Here is a 21,285-nt window from a genome sequence, read left to right on the forward strand (position 1 = left end):
CCCTGAATATGTAACATTCATCCCAAATATAGGTCATAAAGTATAATTCTCTACAACTGTCAAGTATTTCCAATTCATGTGAATTGTAATTAATCCTTACAAAATATATATTTGTGCATAGTTCTTAGTTCATGCATGTATATGCGTGCATAATAAGCAATATAGTACAAATGGAATAGGAGCTTCAAATACACAGAAAAGTTTCCAGACCTTGAAGAGATGGAGTAGGTACACTGCATCCTGCTTAATGTAATAGAGATAATGACCCAGGAGAGGACACCCAGCAGTTCTTTAAGGATGCTGGAAACAAGTAAAAGACAGATAAATGGAGGTGCTCAAGGTGTTTTATAGGCCTCCTCCTTGAATATTCACCCTTAGATTGAGTTTGGTCCCTAGCTCAAAAAAAAAAAAAAGGCATAGGAATCTAGGGCCCAAGTTCAAGGGCAGAGTAAAAAGAAAATCTTGTAGACAACCATGCCCTGGAGAACACAGCACACTGAACTGAAAAATGCATGTCAAAAGTGCTGTGATGGAGTGGACTAGAAATGAGGGGTAGCTTGTAAGACAGAGTCTGCCTGCAAAAACAAAACAAGCAATTCTATATCACAGATTCAAGAAGACAACACAAATGTGGGAAGAACTAGTCACAGACAGCTTCATACAGTATTTTACCCAGCTGTGACTAAAACAGTAGATCATGGGTTAGTTGGCTAAATGTCTTACAAAACTAACGAGCAAACCAAAGACAGTAGATGAAGAGCCGCTCTTCAGAGCCTGTACCTCTCTGACCTGCTTACTATGGGGTCAGGAGAGGCCTCTCCGACCCACTGCGCCTTCTCACTGGTCTCAGCTGCTCCTTCTCTCACTGATATAGGACAACCAAGGCTAGAACAAGAAAGTTGCCTGATACTCAACAGCTCGCTAACCAAGTGAACGAGGATGATTCATGCATGCACTTGTAGTGAAAATAAACCTCTCAACTCACCCACTTGCCCGAACTGATACCTCTCTTTAAGGTAGTCAATGAATTATGTTAGAGACAAAGTTTATTAATGTCTCTCTTTCAGGTATTTGATTTACTGTTTGTGTTGGAGACAAGCCTTGAACTCATAATCCTCTGGCTTCAGCTGCACATGTGCCCGGGCTATCTTTTGTGGGTAAGACTGAAAATCTTGAATTTCAGTTTACTCTTCTGTCCACATAAATTTTACTCCGAGAAACAAAACTTTTTTTCTAAGCATCTGTAAAAACAAAATTTGGAATATGAAAATACGATATTGCTAGGTAACTGAAGTGCTTTGGCTTTTAAATTTTCTGTCACTTGACATACTCCTACAGAGTTTGCATACGTGCATGCATAATCCACATAATTGTATGTTATGTGTGTGTAAATATTAACCTTGTGTTATGATTTGAATGTGAACTATCTTTCATAGGTTCATGTGTTTGAACACTTGGTACCTAGCCGGTGGGACTGTTTGGGAAGGTTCTGGAATCTTTAGGAGGCAGAACATGGCTGGAGGAAGTACATCCCTGGGGTGGGCTTTGGAATTTTATAGCCCTCTCTTTCTCTGCTTCCGGTGCACTGATGGAATGTGGTCACGTGGCTCCTTCACCACCGGATTGGCCTCTTGCTCCTGCCTTCCTTCCAGGACGGACTGTATCACCTCGGGAACTCTAAGCCAGAATAAACACTTTTTTCTCTAAGTCCCTTCTAGTCATGATACTGTATCAAGGGTGTTTCTGGAGATATTCCTAGACAATCGTTAGGGTTAGTATTGGGAAGGAGGGAAAGGCAGCAAGCACTTGTTAACTGTGTTCAAATTCTTACCGTCCCAGCTGGAAAGAGGTGTCAGCCAGAACCTGCGGTGAACATCTCCTTCTTATTCTCAAATCCCTGTAATTTTCCAGTCTTTCAAACTCCTGCCTTAATATGAATTAGGAGGCCAACTTTGTCTGCCAACTGCACAGTTTCTTCTTCCCCCTTGTGGAAAAGGGACATGGGGATTAAATGGATCAGCCACAAAGGGGATTTTTGATTTCTCCTAGCACTTCATTCAACTGTTAGAAGAGAGCATATGCTGATCAAATTGTGATGTGAAATTCTGTGTATGCCCTAGAGGAATTATCATTCTTATGGAAAATTATATAGCATGAATTTGTTATTTTTTTTTAGTAAAGTATAGATGCTGCTTCTGTGTCTTTTAAAAATATTAGAATGGGGATGCAATTGTCTGATTGTTTAATTAATTCAACTATTGTTGGACCCCAAAGTTTAGGGTCTCAAGTGGGTGCCCCAAGAACCCAGACTCCAGTCCAGTTGATGCAACAGCAGGAGGATTTATTAAGCTTCTATATAGAAGGGCTCCTCTGCTCCCAAGAACAAGAGTCGCTTCTGACTGCAGCCCCATAAGGGCTTTTAAAGGAAAAACCCACAAAATCCACAAGATTACAATTCCCATACAATTTCATGGCCTGATCACAGAGTGGGTACAGTCCAATCAGCATGTACATTCTTCCTGAAACCTCAAGGGGGGTATCAGGGCAGGAGTGGAGTTTACACACAGGTCACAGTGGTTCTTCCTGGAACACCTGCAACTATCCCAGTCACAGTTGAGCACATCTCTTAACAGAAATCTTTTTACATTGTTATATTGTTACAGGGGTGATTGAGTAGTGGCTGAGTCAGGTGGCCCTTGGAACTAGATTTTTAGTTTCTCATTTCCTGGTACTTGAAGTTTCTCTCTTCCTGAGGCTTGGGGGTGTAAGCCTGAAGGGCTAGGGTCTTTCACTATAACACAATCCAATCATTTCTCCAACTATGTGATGCTATGTCTTGGAATAGATCCATTAAATTAGTCAGAGTCCTCTAGAGAAAAGAGCAGTGGGAAATACGTAACTAGAGATATGAGGCTGGGCTGGTGAGATGGTTTGGTCCCTAGGGCACATATGCTGAAGAGAGAGACTGATTATCAAAAGCTCTCCTCTGAAATTCACATATGTCCCTTGGTATGTGCACATGTTCACACATGCACACATGTGTGTATACCCAAGCACCCATATATATATGCATATACACACTACACTAAAAATAAGTAAATATAATTTTGAAAAGGATGTAAAGTTATAAATTGTTTTTACACAAAGTTTGAATCAAAGTTAATTCCAAAGTGGAAATCAAAAGCATTCCACTGTGTAATTTAATCCAAGAATCAGAAGAACCAGTGAAACAGAGTCTACAGTCCCCAGAACCAGGAACATTATGAGCAGAACACTCGTTTTCTAACCCAAGAAAAGCAGCAGAGATTTCTCTCCTCTACTATTCACACTCTCAAAAGAGCAGAGAAAGCCTACCTACATAGGATGGGGAAACCTAGTTACTCAGTCCACAGATTCAAATGCTCATCTCAGTTTGAAATATTTTCTAGACACATCCAGACTGAAGTTTAGTTTGAGTATGCTGTGGTCATTATTAAGTTGACACATAAAGTTGACCACCATGAGTCATGCATCAACTTTTAACTGTACTTAATTAAAAAAAAAAATGCAAGGTTTGTTTTCTCACCATGACACAAGCTAACGTCACCTGAAAACAGGACTTTAATGAAAAGAATTGTCTCTCCTAGACTGGCCTGTGGGTGTGTGTGTCCAGCTTTTATTATTGATTGATCAACTGGTTGATTACTGGTAGAGCTGGGAGGACTCAAACCACTGGGGGTTGGTACCACACCTGTGCAGGTGTGCCTGGAATGTATGAGAAAGGTAGCAGAGAAGGCCAGGTGCAGGAAGCCAGGAAGCAGTTTTCCTCTGTATTTCCTGCCTCTACCAGAGTTTTGCCTCAGTGATGGTCCAGACTTCCCTCAATGATTGTCTGTGATCAGGACGTGTAGAACAAACAACCCCTTTCTTTCACATGCTTTTCTTGGTCATGTTGTTTATCACAGCATCAGAAAAAGTAAACTAAAATGGGCAATGTTACTAGAGAAGAGCATATTGATGTGATGAACCTGACTAGGCTTTTATGCTTTGGTATGTTTTATGGGAAAAAAAAATAGAGAATTTTAGAGCTTTAGTCTGGAAAAGCCCTTGGGAGTTCCAAGCTGGAACTTAGAAGACAATCTTAGATCACTACAGATGGTAGAGGCCTGGATTAGGAAGTTTCAGAGGAAATATTGAGAATCCCTCAAAGACTATGAGAGCTGCTGATCATGTGATAATTTGAAATAAGAATCTGTAGTTTCTGGTAAGTGACTTCAGAATAACTGAAGTGAAATCTTTGCTTTACTGGGACAATTGATGCTGATTATCTGGGGCTAAAAAATCAACTGTGATTAATAAGAGACCAACATCACTAAGGTGAAATCTTCTGGGAAGTATTTCTTCAAGGACAGTGCACAGAATCTGTGGTTCATGGAGGGTCCCAAGGATGCATCTCAAGCTGGAAGTTGAATCTGATAATGTGTAAGAGTCTCCCACTGGTTTTGGTCTGGTTTTGAAAGGCTCGAAGGGGTCATTAAGAAAAGCTGAGGCTTGGCACCGTTGGAGGCTGAGAAGTCAATGGTAAAGATGCATTCTTAGCTGCAGTGGAGACACTAGCATATTGGAGACTGTAGAACCTGTGCCGAAGACAGAGGCAGGTGTGGAGTGGTACGAACTCGAGCCTACAAGACAAGCTGTGTGCTGCAGACTTGAGAGTCAGAGTGGCGGGCCTACCCAAGCCCTTTAGAGCCCAGAAGATCTTGAATGAGTCCCAGAGGACTGTGCTTTGTATTGTGATATTAACATGAGATCTTGAGGGTAAACAAGAAAAGAAACATGATTGATCAGTGATACATTTGTGTGTCAAGTTTCCAAGATGTCAACTGTGCTAGAAAGTTTGTGTCAACTTGACACAATAGAGTTACCTGTGGAAAAAAACCTCTATTGGAGGAATTGCTTCCATCAAATTGGCCTCTGGGAATGTTTGAGGGGACATTTACAAATTGCTAATTGATGCAGGAGTTCCAAGCCACTCTGGATGGCGTCATCCATTGCAGGTAGGCCTGGGCTATATAAGAAATGTATTTGAGCCAGCAGAAAAAACAAAAATCAACCATAAAAATTTCAAAAAAAAAAGTCAGTAAGCAGCTTTCTTCCTTGCTTCCTACTTGAATTTTCGCTCTGTCTTCCATCAATGATGGGCTGGCATCATTGATACTTAAGGCAGATAGACTCTTTCTTCCCCAAGTTGCTTTTGATCGTGTTGTTTATCACAACAACAGAAAGCCAACTAGAACAGTGATAAAGCAGCTACCCAAGTAAAACTGGAAAAGCACTCATCCTTCCCTACAAGTGTGTTAAAGTCCTTCAGCGGTTCTTATCTACTTGATAGGTGGTAACCTAAGTACTATGGCATCCAATGAAAATGCTCCAACACTATGATATATAATAAGTGTATCATAAGTTACAAGCTAAGAGGTTAAGAGAGAAAAGAAAGCATACGCCCACATACCCCTAACAAAACAAGGAAGAAGTAACTGTAGCGTTACAGCATTCCATCATGTGGTCAATACTGGTATATGTATCTTCCTCAGCTCTGTATTCTCACTTCCTCTGAGAAGCAACCTAAAGGTCAATTAGCACCAGAAATTATATCATTTTTATTAAAGTTTCCACTCATTGACACAGAGATATTGTACATAGTGACAAGTTTCATAATGATCATTTCTTCCATGTATAGCATATACTTTAACCATGTACAGCCTCATGCATTTTTATTCTAAATATATATATATATATATGTATAATTGTTATAATTATGTAAAATATAGGAAAGTGGTGTGTGTGTGTGTGTGTGTGTGTGTGTGTGTGTGTGTGGTGAGAACTGAAAAATTATCCTCTAGTTGTTTTGCCAGAAGTTACTCTTCCTCATTAACCTGTAGCTTAAGGTTTAAGGTGGCGCACGCCTTTAATCCCAGCACTCGGGAGGCAGAGCCAGGCGGATCTCTGTGAGTTCGAGGCCAGCCTGGTCTCCAAAGCGAGTTCCAGGAAAGGCGAAAAGCTACACAGAGAAACCCTGTCTCGAAAAAAACCAAAAAAAAAAAAAAAAGTAGGAAGCAAGCAAGCAAGCCAGAACAAGTGAACCCTGTTTAGAATCCATTCAGTTTTCTTCTGGGGATTTCTATGCAAAAGGGAATGGGCCCTGAGAACAGAACAGGTAAACATTATTAGAACTTGAAGCAGGTATTTCATTAGACAGATCTGGATGTGCAGCCATGTCAGACCTTCTCAAATTGGCTGCTCCGGTTGATGTTCAGACACAATCACAGTGGTGTTCCATTCTTGCTATCCTGCTAGACCATCCATCCCAGGAGCCCAATACTAATGCCGAGAACTGAGTCAACAGCTTCCTTTAGATGTGTGGATTGTGAAGGCTGTAGTTTTTGGCTTGGCTGCCAGTTGGGGCTTTAGGTTCATGGTGCTCCTTCTTGAGTTTCTGCCCATTCAATCTACTCTTGAAAGGTTCCTTAAAAGAGATGTCACCATCATGTGCTTTAGAACAGTGTTTCTCTCTGTTGTTTTGTTCTGTTTTCCTCTCTTCTTTATAGTATCAAATTGTTGACTTGTCCCAGCTCATGTATATTTGTTATGTTTTTTCAAGGCTATCACTTCAATTTATTTTTGCACAATGGGAATTTGAATGCTCAGCATTGATGAGATTTAAATGGTGTCATGAAATTACCCTTCTCTCCAGAGTCCCTCCTTGCCTGCCAAGCAAACTTAGAAAAAAGTGAAAACTCCTTACAAAGGGCTTCTGGAGGTAAACTGTGTCCTGTTGTGTTACTGGAGAGCCGTCTATTCTTTGGATATCTCCCTGGGGAAGCCTGCCAAGTTCACATCCCAAATCAGGGGTATGTCTTGTTCTTCCCCTCCCTTCTCCACTGTTTCTCCATCCAGCACCTCACAAAGCTGCTCCCTTCCTGGCATTTCCACCTCCATCTAAGCTATAGCTATCTAAAATAGCTTCCTGGTATCTGAAAACTTCACTTTGGAAACATTTTCTTTCTCCTGGAAGTTAATTGTAGGCTGCTTAAGTGCAAATTATCTTCTTGATAATTGTTTCTCTTCACTGTGCAACAAATACAATCACATCATCGATCATCTGTAAATGTTCATTTATTTAGAAGGAATTGACTATAAAAGCTATGTTTATGAAGCGCTTATATATTTTCTTTTAGCTAAGCCCTACTTTTAATGCCACATGGATTTCCTCATCTGTGTTGACTTAAATGCACTGCCTGTTCTGAGTATTAGTCTCCCTGCAGCCATCAGTGCCTTTATATTGTGGAGCCTAAAAACTACTCTTCTATGAACTATAAAAATAAGCCTGTGAAACTTAATTGCAGTCATATATATTGCTGCATATTGAACTTTAATATTTGGAATAGAGAATTCTTTATTTTCAAGTGAGCCACTCCGGCATTTGGGACAGTGGTGGCATTCCTGGCTTCTACTCACCACAATTCAGTGCCACCCTTCTCATAAGTTGTAGAAAATAGACAAATGACTCCAGACCTTGACAAATATCCCCACAGTGGAAAACCTTCCCCTGTTCTATACATATAAGAAAAGTCATTGTTAGATTTCCAAGTTATTCTTTTTTTGCAGGATGCTTTGGTCCTAGAAATAGTACCTTACATCTTTTGCTTTGGTTTTCTCATTAGCACCCTTTTCCATTAACTCATGCCAAAATCCTGATATAAATAACTCCAGTCATTCGTGATTTCATCTCACATATTTTACATTCAAGGTTGAGTGGTAAGAGTGTTGTGTTAACTTTTTCCAGGGAGTCATGAACAGATGTCTTCTCACTCAAGACAGGGTTCCATTAACATACCAAAGTCCAATTTGAGGATCTCCACAGGAGTGTGGGCAAAAGGTTACATAAAGGAGCATGGATGTCTCTTAGGCAATGGCAGCATGGTTGATTGATAACTCACAAATGGTGCATCCCTACAGCTCTCAGCACAATTTGCAGACAGATCAAATGGCAAGAAAGTCTCTTCTCCACAGCAGCTTTGATAACTGAGCCTATACTCTAGGGGAGGGGCCTTGTGACTGTTGTACACTTCAGCTTTCTCTGATCAGTGAGATTTGTTTATTTCCTGAAGCTTATGATTTCTCCTTTTTCCTCCAGATGGAATGTTTCAATTTGGGGGAAATAGCTACGGAGCTGAAGGAAAAGCTGTCTGCTGACTCTATTCACAGCCAGCATCCTCAAAAATAGCAGAAGATATGAAATCCCATATATTTTGTTGAAATAGCTTTAAAAAATACCAATCACACTTTAAAGTTCATAATACTAGAGTCAGAAATACCAACTTACACATAGTTAGGGTAATTCCAAAAGGACTTGTCATTCAATTTTTCTGTGCAGTAACAACCTATTTGGCTCACTCCTGTTTCGGGAACTTCTGGACATCCTGGTGACTTAGGACCTCAAGCTGGCTGCCCAGTCCCACCACCTATCTATGCAGATGAAGGTCCTGCTTCTTTATTACCTAAAGTCAGCCAGAATCTCACCAGCCAGGTGGACCTGCTGTGACCCCTATGGATTCCAACACCTCCTCTGAGTTACCACCTGGATTGGAATATTTAATTCAGGTAAGTTCAAATGAATAAAACATTCATAAACAAGACCATGCTTCCAGTTTTACTTATGAATAGGCAATTACTGTGGTTCATAAAAGTTAGAGACAGTAAAAATGTTTTTTGACAAAGGGTGCTACTCGATGACATAGTCTGGCCTGGGATTCACTGTTTTGAATTTCTCATGATAATAGTAAATTAATTATTATATATATATATATATATATATATATATATATATATATATATATATATATATACACACACACACACACACACACACATATATATTTTGGTTTTTTTTGAGATAGGGTTTCTCTGTGTAGCTTTGCGCCTTTCCTGAATCTCGCTCTGTAGACCAGGCTGGCCTCGAACTCACAAAGATCCTCCTGCCTCTGCCTCCCGAGTGCTGGGATTAAAGGCATGCGCCACCACCGCCTGGCTCAATAGATATATTTTAATAAAAGAGTTGTTAAATATGGTTTTATTAAAAAATAAGCAATTATGAGAATTTGATACTGATAAATGTTGGTAGCTGATTATAAGTAATAAAAACATGAATCCAAGTTTGGTTCACTAAAACATCTGAAATTCTTAATTTTCTTTTCACCATGACAGGTAGATCACATTATGATTCATCAGCAGTTTGAGGTTGTGGAAGGTGTGTATTTTGTTCTATTCATCATATTTCTAGAAAGACAGTGAAAGTAAGGGCATACTGAGCACCACAAATATAGCATTCTGAATGATGCAGGATGGCAAACTTTATTGCTTGCAATGTCTTTCCTTGTAGTCTTCAAACAAGTAGTTGTATCTAGAAATTCTCATTTCTATAGATTAGGAATCTCTTGGTAAATATTATGATGGTCAACTGTCCTTGTGATACCGATACTACTTTGACAAAGAACACCCAAAACTTACCCTTACTCCCATATCTATAAATCACCCCATGTTTTATCACCCTACTTGGTTTCTTAGCTGCTGTCTGCCAAGTTGTGACCAGTGTTAGGCCTGCACAAAACCTTGTCAACGGTTCGCGTCACCAAGTGAATGGTCTTTTGGAATTAGCATGGAGGTGCTCTGTAAAATCGCTATTAGTGCCCTGCTCGAGCATGGAATCCAGGTTTTATAGGACTCCTTAGCACTTCCTAGCTCAGCACAGAGCCCTGTTGTGTTGACGATGCTGTGCAGAGCATGGGCCAGGTGCCTACAGATATCTTCATAGGTCCAGTGTCTCCAGTTGCAAAAAAGAACTGAGGAAGCTACTAGAAAATCATGATGACTGCCAAGGAGAGGGAGACCATAGGAAGATGTCAGAACTACTGTGTCTCCTTCTATCTACCAGAGCATGATAAAAAACCTTAACTGAAATCTAAAGTACATATTTTAAATTCATAGTCACCTGTCTACAAAGTTCCTTTTCATTGGAAAAAAAATGAGAACATGCATTGTGTGGCACACTTCTGGACTTTATTAAAATACATAGGTTGTCTTATTTTATTTAAATTGTCTTTAATTACATTATTAAATATTAAAATACTTTGGGCTTAAGTTTTTCTAAAACAAGTTTTTCTCAGGAAATAAACACTATCTCTTTATAATATTTTATATATTAAATGTTTACAAATATTCAATTCCACAGTATGTATTACTGAGAATTTTAAGCCCCAAAGTCAGATTTTGCATTTTATATAGCCTTCCATTTCTAAATTTTAGATATGTAAGTTTCAAATTATTTATTTAGCAAATACACTCACTGTGTAATATTAATCCTCATTCACTAGTTCTTCAGTCCTTGATTAAAAGAACCACATCTATGAATTTTGCTTATTTTCTCAAATGGAATTATTTTTAATATTATAAATAATATAAAAAGATGATGATTTCTCAACTCATTTTCAGCATCTTTGTTTATAACCAGCATTTGTACTTTCATCTTATTGAAAAGTAAATATATGCTACAGATATAACTATAGTTTTTTTTTTCTTTTGCACTACTAGGACTCAAACCTAGGGACTTGTACATACTAAGCAATTATACTACCACTGAACTACATCTGTAGCCCTGCTATAGATTCATTTTGTTGGTTTTAATTTTTCAAGCAACTGGGAGTAACTAGAATCAGGGTAAGCCTGTTGATCTTACTTTATAGAAAAACAAGTGTAGGCCAAGTTGCATAATTGAACTGCTATTTGAATAATAGATGCTCTCTCAGTAAAAAATTTAATTTTCGAAGTAGTTTTCAAAATCTTTGCAAAAATATTTGTGGCAAGTGATGATACCATGCCAATTTTTTTTTTTTTTTTTTTTTTTTGGTTTTTCGAGACAGGGTTTCTCTGTGTAGCTTTGCGCCTTTCCTGGAACTCGCTTTGGAGACCAGGCTGGCCTCGAACTCACAGAGATCCGCCTGGCTCTGCCTCCCGAGTGCTGGGATTAAAGGCGTGCGCCACCACCGCCCGGCACCATGCCAATTTTTAAGAGACTGAATCTAAGGCCTCTTCAAGTCTCATCAAAGACTCAAAAATGAGTCCATAGTGCTAGGATTCCTGAAGGACATTTTTCTATGGGGAAATTTGACTATTAATTACTCTTTCTGTCTCTAAATGAGAGAATATTCCCATAGCTAGCATAGCATCATCCCATGATTGTGATGGTATTTTATTTGTACTGAAATGTGATTTTAATTGTATGTTAATAAAGTTGCCCAGGGGTCAGAGCTATTAGAGCCATAGCAAGAGCGTGGTGGTGGTGGTGGTGGTGGTGGTGGTGGTGGTGGCGGCGGCGGCGGCGGCGGCGGCGGCGGTGGTGGCGCACGCCTTTAATCCCAGCACTTGGTAGACAGAGCTAGGTAGATCTCTGTGTGTAAAAAGATACAGCCAGCATTGGCGACACACGCCTTTAATCTCAATCCCAACCATAGAAGACCTGGAAGTCTTTACAGACAGGCAGTGATGAGGCATGGGTTTACAACCAATGAGAAGGCAGAACTGAAAGTCTTTATAAAGACAAACACACAGGAAGTAGCTCCCTTTTGGAGAGCTCTCTTGACTGAAGCAGGAAGGGTAAGGCTCTTAGTTCTGACCTCTTGGCTTTCTTCTCTGAATCGGCTCTGTGTTTCTTATTTAATAAGATGGTTGGTTACATCTAGACATGATATTTGAGAATCTGCATTTGACACCTCTCTGCTTTTAGCATTAAAGAGAACACCAGTAAGGCATAGTTCATTTGGGATGCCATTGGCATTGTGATATCATGACATGGCACTGTGATATGACAGCTGAAATCTGAGCTGAGTTGCCATGCACCTTTCTTACACTTACCCCTTGTCCAGTACCTACCTACATCCTCAAGGGGACCCTGGGCTCAGTGCAATGCTATTATTCACCTTTTGTTTTCAGTCTCTCTCATTTTTCATGTGTGCATGGAGAGTAAGTCTCCCCATCACTTAATCATAATGCAAAAAATACGATTTATAGAACAAAATCTCAACCCAACTGATTTACCATATTAGTTCACATAGTTTAAAAAACATCAGCCACTCTTTAGCTTCTCTGTAATACATGAAAACTGTGCTAGAGAACTGGATATTTATCCATCCATCTGTCACCACTGTGCCTGTCCTGTGCAGCAGTCTCCACGAGTTAGACCATAGAGGTATCAAAAATGACTGTTTTGTTTTCCATGTCCTCCAGTGGTACTCAATTTCTTCTTATTTGCTAGCCTCTCTTCCTTCTCTTTTGTCTTTCCTTCTCTCACACTGGATTATCTATATATACCTCCCTTTTATTCTCTCCTTGTGTTATCTAGAATATCATCTAGACCCAGACTATCTAGGTATTACAAGATCTGAAGATAGGTTGAGGATTTTAATGCAATGTTGGTTATGATTCCCTGTTGTTTTTTTTTTCTTTTAGCCATTTTAGGTTTTGAAACTGTTAACAAATACAAAATCAAGGACAAGCTTGGTCAGAAAGTTTACTACGCAGTCGAAGAGTCCAATTTCTGCGCATGTAATTGCTGTGGGGACTGCAGGTCTTTCTCTATGAGGATTCTTGATAACTCAGGTCATGAAGTTATACTTTTGAAGCGACCACTAAGATGTAGTTCTTGTTTCTGTCCCTGCTGCCTCCAGAAGGTCTGTGAATACTTACCAACGCAGTTTGCAAGAATTTTTTTGTCATGTTATTGATATTTTAAAAAATGATCCATGATCAATATTTTGGTCTTCCTTCAACTATAGGAAGGAAGATAAATGTCCAAGCCTGTGTCCTTGGCTAATCTCCCCTTAGTGGCTGAGTTACAGCTCAAGCAATAGTTTGTGATGTTCAAGGGAAGACATTTTGGCCAAATCTCTTGTCAGAAATGATCATGACAGGCATGGACCAAACTAATGGAGCTGCATGTCTGAGGATATCCTGGAATATTTTTCTAGAAATAGAGTGCATTCACAGAAGAGTTGGGAGAAGGATAGATGTACTCATCTTGTGATTATCTGATGATTTGAACACTCCACTGAGGGACAAACAGAAAACAATTATCTCCTGTCTTTTTCATTTATTCTCTTTTAATATACACAGCAAGTTGTGTCCTCTGTAGTAAACATTCCCCAGACGGAGATGTCCTCAGCTAAAGTTCAGTTGTCTGTTTCATATTGCCTGATGTGTCTACTCATTGCAAATGTGCCTTTCAGAGCAGATACCATGGCATAGAGACTTCATAGGGAAAGGAGCATTTGCCTGGATTTCATTAGCCCAGAACAATGTCTGCCTGCATCCCCTAGTGATTCTGTAAATAATATCCTTAACTTGTGCTCAAACAGAGACAACAAGGAAAAAGTTATTTGAAGTTTAATACTATACATACTGTATTTTGAGAAACAAGTTTTATTTATAAAGAATTACTTTGTTTTCCATGCCATTTAAACTAATTTCACATGCATAGCTGTATCTGAGAAAAATGTATTTGATGAGGACAGTGCTACAATTGAGGACCAGTATAACATGGTCATGAGGTTTGATTATCAGAAATGATCATTTACAGATAAGCACAGTAATGCACCATGATGGCCTCCTAGTAAAGAAATAGCAGGGCCATGAGTCTAGTGCTCAGCCTCCTTTCCTTATACAATATCAGGATTCATAGTTGAAAGTTCCCCAGTGGTCAGAGTTCTATCCATATAGATAAGCCACTGTTAATAAACAAGTTTAAGGGAAAAAAGTTTGTTAATAATTTTGACAATTTTAATAAATGGAGATATTAATGAAGCATGCTACCTGTCAAGCCTTCAATTTACCCCTTTTCTGTATTAGCTGAGGAATCTGATGCAAGTTAATTCATCTTTCTTTAGTGTGGTTGCCTCCTCCATGAATTAAGAAAAGGAATAACATTGATCTAATTAAGGGGTGTTGTAGATAGGAGCACTGTGAGTCATTCTTAGTAAATGAAGCCACAAATAGACAATATGATGATAAACATATTTACTAATGTTCTTTTTCATTTGTAGATGGAAGTCCAAGCTCCTCCTGGTGTGACAATAGGTTACGTTGTTCAGACCTGGCACCCATGTGTTCCAAAGTTTACAGTTCAAAATGAGAAGAAGCAGGATGTTCTCAAAATTGTCGGTCCATGTATTGTATGCAGCCTTGGAGGAAACATTGATTTTAAGGTAACAAATGTGATCATATTTATTGGATTTCCTTTTTTTTATAAATAGAACATATTTTGCAATGAGCTACAGTTGTATTAAAGGGAGCTCTTTGTACAAATATTTCAAAAGAGAAATACCATGGTCAGAGAAATATTTTCTGGTCCAATGAAAGATCAGTACTGATGCTGTTAAAAAAGAAAAAGGTACATCCATCTTAAAAATATGCACAATTTCTGTATTGGTTACTTTTCTCATTGCTATGACTAATACATGACAATTTCAAGAAGCAATCTGAAGGAAGAAGAGTTTGTCTGGACTCATAGTTTAAGGATACAACGCTCCTCAGGCACTGCATGCATATGCTGCATAGACCTACATGCAAGCAAAACACCCACATACATAAAAGAAAAAGAAGTGAATCTTTTTCAGAAGAAAAAAGTTAGTGCAGGTATAGTGCCTACTGTCCAATCAGGCTTCACTGGGATCTCCCTGTTGAATTAGTACATTGGAAAACATGTTTCTACATTTACTCCCTGGAGGAATTTTTAAAGCTGAGGGAATTTTTGTCATTTTGACTCTCCGATTCTCTTCAAAAGTCAGAAAATCTGAAAAAAATTAGGCCTACATTTCCACAGAAGGAGCAAAAATACTCTAAAGCTGATGAGGGCTACCACTTTCTTTTCTTTTTCCTTCTTTCTTTTTCTTTTCTTTTCTTTTTTTTTTTTTCTTGCTCTGTAGACCAGGCTGTCCTCCGAACTCACAAAGATCCGCCTGGTTCTGCCTCCCGAGTGCTGGGATTAAAGGCATGTGCCACCACCGCCCAGTGGGCAGCCACTTTCTAATAAACCTTTAGAACCCTCTCTCCATGCCCACGAATGGCTGTCTCCATGTTACTTTGTCCCATTGCTTACTGCACTTGGTAACCATGAAGGTTTTCATTCCTCTCCTAGAATCCAGTTATCTCTACATGAAGCCTTGCCTTCAATGACCTAAAAATCTAATCATAGACATGGGCAGTTTTTAGAAAACACAGATAATATAGAAATACTACAAGAGATCTTACAAAGCATGTGTGTATAAAGTTCTGAGCATGTGTGAGGGCATTTAATACATCCTATAAAGACTTTATATACTGGTATGTGTAAAAGTAGATCTATATGAGAAAGTATCTAGATATGTGTAAAGTTATTTCTATTTCCAGAAACATTAACAAAACTTAAGCTGACATATAATTTACTTTCAAGAAACAAGTGAAAACACTGGGGAGACATTGTGAACTTTTCATATATAATGCCAAAAATTCCTATTTTATGTATTAACTCTTCCAATATTCAGTTACGTGAGAGCATAATTTGAATGGAGTGTTTGTTGCCTCTTATTTAATCCCTGAAAGTAGTTTTATTATTAGTTTTCCAGAACTTTTTAAGTCTCTCCTTTTGTTCATTGACTTTTGTTTCCAATTCAGATCAAATCTCTTGATGAAAAATTTGTGGTTGGAAGGATTTCCAAGCATTGGTCTGGTTTTCTGAAGGAGTTACTGACAGATGTGGACAATTTTGGTATCCAGTTCCCAATAGACCTTGATGTAAAGATAAAGGCTGTGATGCTTGGAGCTTGCTTCCTCATAGTAAGTCTGTTCTTTGTGATTATTATTTCAGATGGAGTCCCTAGAACCATGTGGAGATAACATGGAAAACTGCATACTTAAAGATTGCCTTCTTAGTTAGGGAGATGGGAAGTGGGTATGATCATATTTCATTGTATATATGTATGAGATTCTAAAAAATTAGGAAAGAGAAAACTAAACAAAGGAGGAATACATTCTTACTTCCCAGGTTTTATAGAAGAAGTGATGTATAGTCCTAGCTCTGAGATGATCTCAAGTCTTTCTTACAGTTTGAATTCATAGGGGACACATTTTCTGTCCAAAGATTCCACGTTGTCATTCAAGTCAAAGATACAAAGCTCGTATGTTGAGAGGTTCTGACTCAAAATAAAAAGTTAAATTGAGACTTCAAAGAACTAATACTTATATGTAATAAAAGTTGTGGATACAAAGATTTTTATCTAAACATATCATTTGATTAACTCATCTAATAAAATGAAGTGTAATCATCCAATAATATACATTCAGTCAAATCTCTATATCTAACTAGCATGTTACAGGAAATATTTGGGATAAAGCAGTGGCCCTGAGATTTTTTTCAGTTCCCATACTAAGTTCCAAGCTCAGAACCAGATGTTTGTTGAGTATTCAGAAAATTCTCCCATATCATCAAAGTTGAAGGTTACAGGGACAGATCATTTTTATCAAATTAGTCAAACCTTCAAGTGGTATTCAGGGAAATGTGAACACTTGCCATATAATGCTAAAATAAACTATCTTTTTTATGCAACAATGGTATTGTGGCTATGAATAAGTTTAACGAAGTCCATATATCTCTAAAGGAACATATCATGGAATGCTGGTTAATTTTATGTCAACCTGACACAGGCTAGAGTCATCTTGGAAGAGGGAAACTCAACAGAGAAAATACTTCCATTAGATTTGCCTCTGGTCAAGCCTGTAGCCCATTTTTCTTGATTGATGATTGATGTGGGAGGGCCCAGAACACTGGGGACAGTGCTATCCCTGAGATGGTGGTATGGGTTCTATAAAAGGGCAGACTAAGCCATAATAAGCAAGGCAGTAAGCAGTATTCTTTCACGGACTCTGCATTAGCTCCTGCTAATGTGTCCCTGGTGTATTTGAGTTCCTGTCCTGACTTTCCTCAGTGATGGAATATGATATGAAACTCTAAGCTGAAGTAACACCTTCCCCCCGCAAGTTGTTTTAGATCATGATGTTTTATCACAGCAGTAGAAACCCTAAGAGATGAGGTATTTCATATTTGCTTTTAGTTATTTTTTTTTCTTGAGACCCAGTATCCCTCTGTAGTCTAAACTGGCCTCTGTATTATGGCAATCATCTCTCCTGAATTTCCAAAGTGCTAGAATTTCGGGTATGAGCTTCCACACCCAGGTGAGATTATTTTAATATTTGCTCTTCAATAATGAGAGTAAAGTCATAGAGATCTAGGAAATGAAATAATAGTTTGGCCAAACATAGATGTTAGTAATTATAAAACCAGATTAGGAATCACTAGAATTTAGCATGTTATTCTTTGCAAATTTGAGATGTGTGGTAACTAATTCCTTAATTAAAGCTTCAATCTTGCAACAGTTCTACTTACTTCAATAGACAAATATTATGTGTATGCATTTATGGGGTTTCACATGGTATCTTGATAGAAGTATAGGTTGTGAGATGATCAAAGCAAACTAACTGACATGTCCATTAATTCAAGGATTATCTTTATTTTGCAATATGAACATTTAAAATCTATTCTTTAGCAGTTTTGGAATATGCAATGAAGTGATATACCCCCAGTCACAGTGCTGTGTGTGAATCACTAGGATTTATTCTCCATTAATGAACATTTAGAACCTTTGATACAACTCTTATTTCCCCAACCTAACATCCATCCTCAGGCTATACAATTCTACTCTCTTTGTTTAGAATGATGAGTTGAACATTTTTATACTCTGCATGTGAGAGTGTGCTATGTTTTATTTTCTTCTCTGGCTTATTTCATGTAACATACTATCTTCCAGGTTAATCCATTTTTTTATTTATGAAAAGGTTTCATTCTTATGAATGTATAGTATCTCATTTGTAGTATACATATCCCATTTTCCTTTGTTACTCTTTTTTCTCCCTTTGGCTTGGTTTATACTTTGGTTATTCTTTGGTGTCGTGTTTGTCTTAGCTTTTGAGAAAAGGTCTCACCATGTAGACCAGTGTAGCTTCAAACTCAAAACTCTACTGCCTCCCACTCCTGAGTTCCCTCAATTTTTTTAATTTGAAATTTCTTAATTTGAAATTTCACTTTTATTGCTGAAAATTGACTTATTATTTTTATTCTTGTCTAGGACTTCATGTTTTTTGAAAGCACTGCAAATCAGAAATGAGCGCTATTATATTCATGAATGGATGAATGAGTCCTCAGAATATGTGAAGCCGAAACACTGATTGAGAGTAAAAGGCAACAGTGGTTTCTTTCATTGAAATCACTCATCTCTCCTTGAATTAAACTAGGATGTGCATAACTCCACTGTCATGTGATTGGTCTTTCAAGTTATCATAGTTTATTTCCTAGCTCACTAGTTTATAGACGCTTTTATATATTATAGTAGATATTCACTTTTTTTCTCTGGGAAAATAAATGTAAGAGTTAGAAACTTTCCTGTTCCTGCCATAAAAAACACCTCACAGAGGAATGTTCCTGTACCTGACTTTGTATCTTCCAAGCTCTATGTTGATCCTTGAGTCTCAATTTACTTAATTGCCAGTAATGAAATTTTCAATTATTAATGGTATCAAAGTTTTAAGGTCTACGTAAGGACTGTGAGAATCTAATGCATACCCTGAAATATGAACAAATTCCCAAACATAAAATCATAGTAGATAATGAGAAAAAGGCTTCATTGTGAAGACCAGTGATTTCAAAATACAGAAAAATGGCTCAGGCCAATGAAGGAAACTTTGGATATGGGATTTCTGTTCTGTGCCTTCAAATTTGCATCAAATTTACTCTGAATACTGGGAAGACACTAATTTTCCTTTTGAGGGAGTGGGGGAGAGAGCGCTTTCTGTGCAGCTGCATTGACTTCCATTCTTTACCCCCAGCACCTAAAAATGTGAAGGTTTTGAAGTGGCGGAGGGTAAAATCTGTGCTGGGGATGTCTTTCTGTATGCTGTGAATGTGTTGCTCTGATTGATTGATAAATAAAATGCTGATTGGCCAGTAGCCAGGCAGGAAGTATAGTATAGGTGGGATAAGCAGAGAGGAGAATTCTGGGAAATAGAAGGCTGAGTCAGGAGATGCTGCCAGCCGCCACTGCCATGAGAAGCAAGATGTAAGGATACCCATAAGCTATGAGCCACGTGGCAAGATATAGATTTATAGAAATGGGTTAATTTAAGATATAAGAACTAGATAGCAAGAAGCCTGCCACAGCCATACAGTTTATAAGTAATATAAGTCTCTGTGTGTTTGCTTGGGTCTGACTGGCCACCAGGTGGGACACAGGAAAACCTTCAGCTACAAATCTGGAACAGGCTGATGGTCACTAGACAACACTGGGCTTGAACAAGAAAAGATGAAGGTGGGGCTAGAATTATCTTTAGGCAACCAGCCACAGAGCTCTGATTGACCACCCTCTGCTGTAGTGGGTAGCCATTCCAGCTTTGGTCTGGAAGTTCCAACCCCATTGAGGCTTCAGTAACTGTCACGCCTACAAGGCAGGGCCAAGAGAGGGCCCTGAAGACCCGAGATCCAGATGCACCACCTTCTCTTGTTGCCTGGACCCTGGACAGTGGAGGTAGACCGAGCAGAGTTCTCCAGAGAACACCACCGGACTGCGCTGCGTCTTTCCCAGACCCTGCAACCTACCTATCCCTTCATTTGTAAGTTACGCCACTAAATAAATCTCCCTTTTAACTACATGGAGTGGCCTTAATAATTTCACCAATACTTTGCCCTAGAATTAAGATCATCTGCAGCCTGCTTCCCATGTTTATAGAGCAAAACATACACCAGTAACATCTCATAAACTTGCCTACCTTGGAGGCCTACAGCTTGCCTTCTAGTGGCAGTGTGTCCTGCTTGTGTTCTGTTAACATGGTGAAGTTATTCTACCTCAAGAATCATCAAAATCATTGCATTCAAGATGTGGGCAGGTATATATGCAGAAAATATTAGGATAGTTGTAGATGGAAGTTTTTCTGTGTCCTGCCTGGCCCACGACTGGGACAAATCTCTCAGCCTTTTATAAAATAATCACTCAGAAGCTTATATTAATTATAACTGCTTGGCCATTAGCCATTGTCTCAGGCTTATTATTGACTAGCTCTTACACTTAATTTAACCCATAATTCTTTTTTGGGGGGGGGTTTCAAGACAGGTTTTCTCTTTGTAGTTTTGTGCCTTCCTGGAACTCACTCTGTAGACCAGGCTGGCCTCAAAATCACAGAGATCTGCCTGGCTTTGCCTCCCGAGTGCTGGGATTAAAGGAGTGTACCACCACTGCCCAGCTTAACCCATAATTCTTATTTATGATTAGCCACGTGACTTGGTACCTTTTCTCAGTTCTGCCTTACCATCTTGCTTTCTTTGTGTCTGGCTGGTGACTCCTTACTCAGCCTTCCTCTTCCCAGAATTCTCCTTGTCTGCTTATCCTGCCTGTACTTCCTGCCTGGCTACTGGCCAATCAGCATTTTCTTTATCAACACATATTCACAGCATACAGAATGACATTCCACAGCAGATAGTATTCAAGGTCTGTCTTCATTACTGCTCTATTGCTGTGATGAGACACCATGACCAAGGCAACTTATAAAAGAAAACACTTAATCCAGGGCTTGTTTACAGTTTCAGGGGGTGAGCCATGACAGTCTTGGAGGGGAGCATGTTGACAGGCAGGCATGGTGCAGGAGCAGTACCTGAGAGCTTACATATGATCCACAAGCAGGAGACAAAGAGTGTGAGATTGGGTTTCGCTTGGGCTTTTGAAACCTCCAAGTCCACTCCTGGTGAGTCACCTCCTCCAACAAGGCCACACTTTCTCCAACAAGGCCATACCTCCTAATCTGACCTAAACAGTCCACCAAGTAAGAAACAAACATTCAAATATATGAGCCTATGAAGGCCATTCTCATTCACACCACCACAAGGTCCCATTGAAAACATTCACATACCAATCAGTGAATAGTCAGGATCTACACTGTGCAGGGGAGACTTTGAAACGGAGGTAAGTTGCTGTGCAAAGGAAGTGGGAAGGCAGAATTTCTGTCAGGAGTTGACACTGCAGTTTGAAAGCTAGCTTACCGTCACAATCAAGGATGGAGAGGGTTAAAATAGATGCCTCACCTTGCTGGCCTCACTATGCAGGCAGGCTGTATACAGAG

At 39.0% G+C, this 21,285-nt stretch overlaps 1 protein-coding gene across 1 annotated transcript; it reads left to right on the forward strand.

Moving 5' to 3' along the window:
• The first annotated feature begins 8,589 nt into the window (after nucleotides 1–8,589).
• Nucleotides 8,590–18,287, forward strand: LOC128104649 (phospholipid scramblase 1-like). Its single transcript, XM_052729591.1, has 6 exons — nucleotides 8,590–8,643; nucleotides 9,247–9,289; nucleotides 12,544–12,764; nucleotides 14,133–14,294; nucleotides 15,742–15,903; nucleotides 18,249–18,287. The coding sequence occupies exons 1-6, from the start codon at nucleotides 8,590–8,592 to the stop codon at nucleotides 18,285–18,287; spliced, it is 681 nt and encodes a 226-aa protein (XP_052585551.1).
• The last annotated feature ends 2,998 nt before the right edge of the window (nucleotides 18,288–21,285 follow it).

The sequence above is a fragment of the Peromyscus californicus genome, unplaced genomic scaffold, assembly GCF_007827085.1.
Source record: "Peromyscus californicus insignis strain IS unplaced genomic scaffold, ASM782708v3 Scaffold_11__1_contigs__length_118956290, whole genome shotgun sequence".
NCBI classification, from domain to species: Eukaryota; Metazoa; Chordata; class Mammalia; order Rodentia; family Cricetidae; genus Peromyscus; species Peromyscus californicus.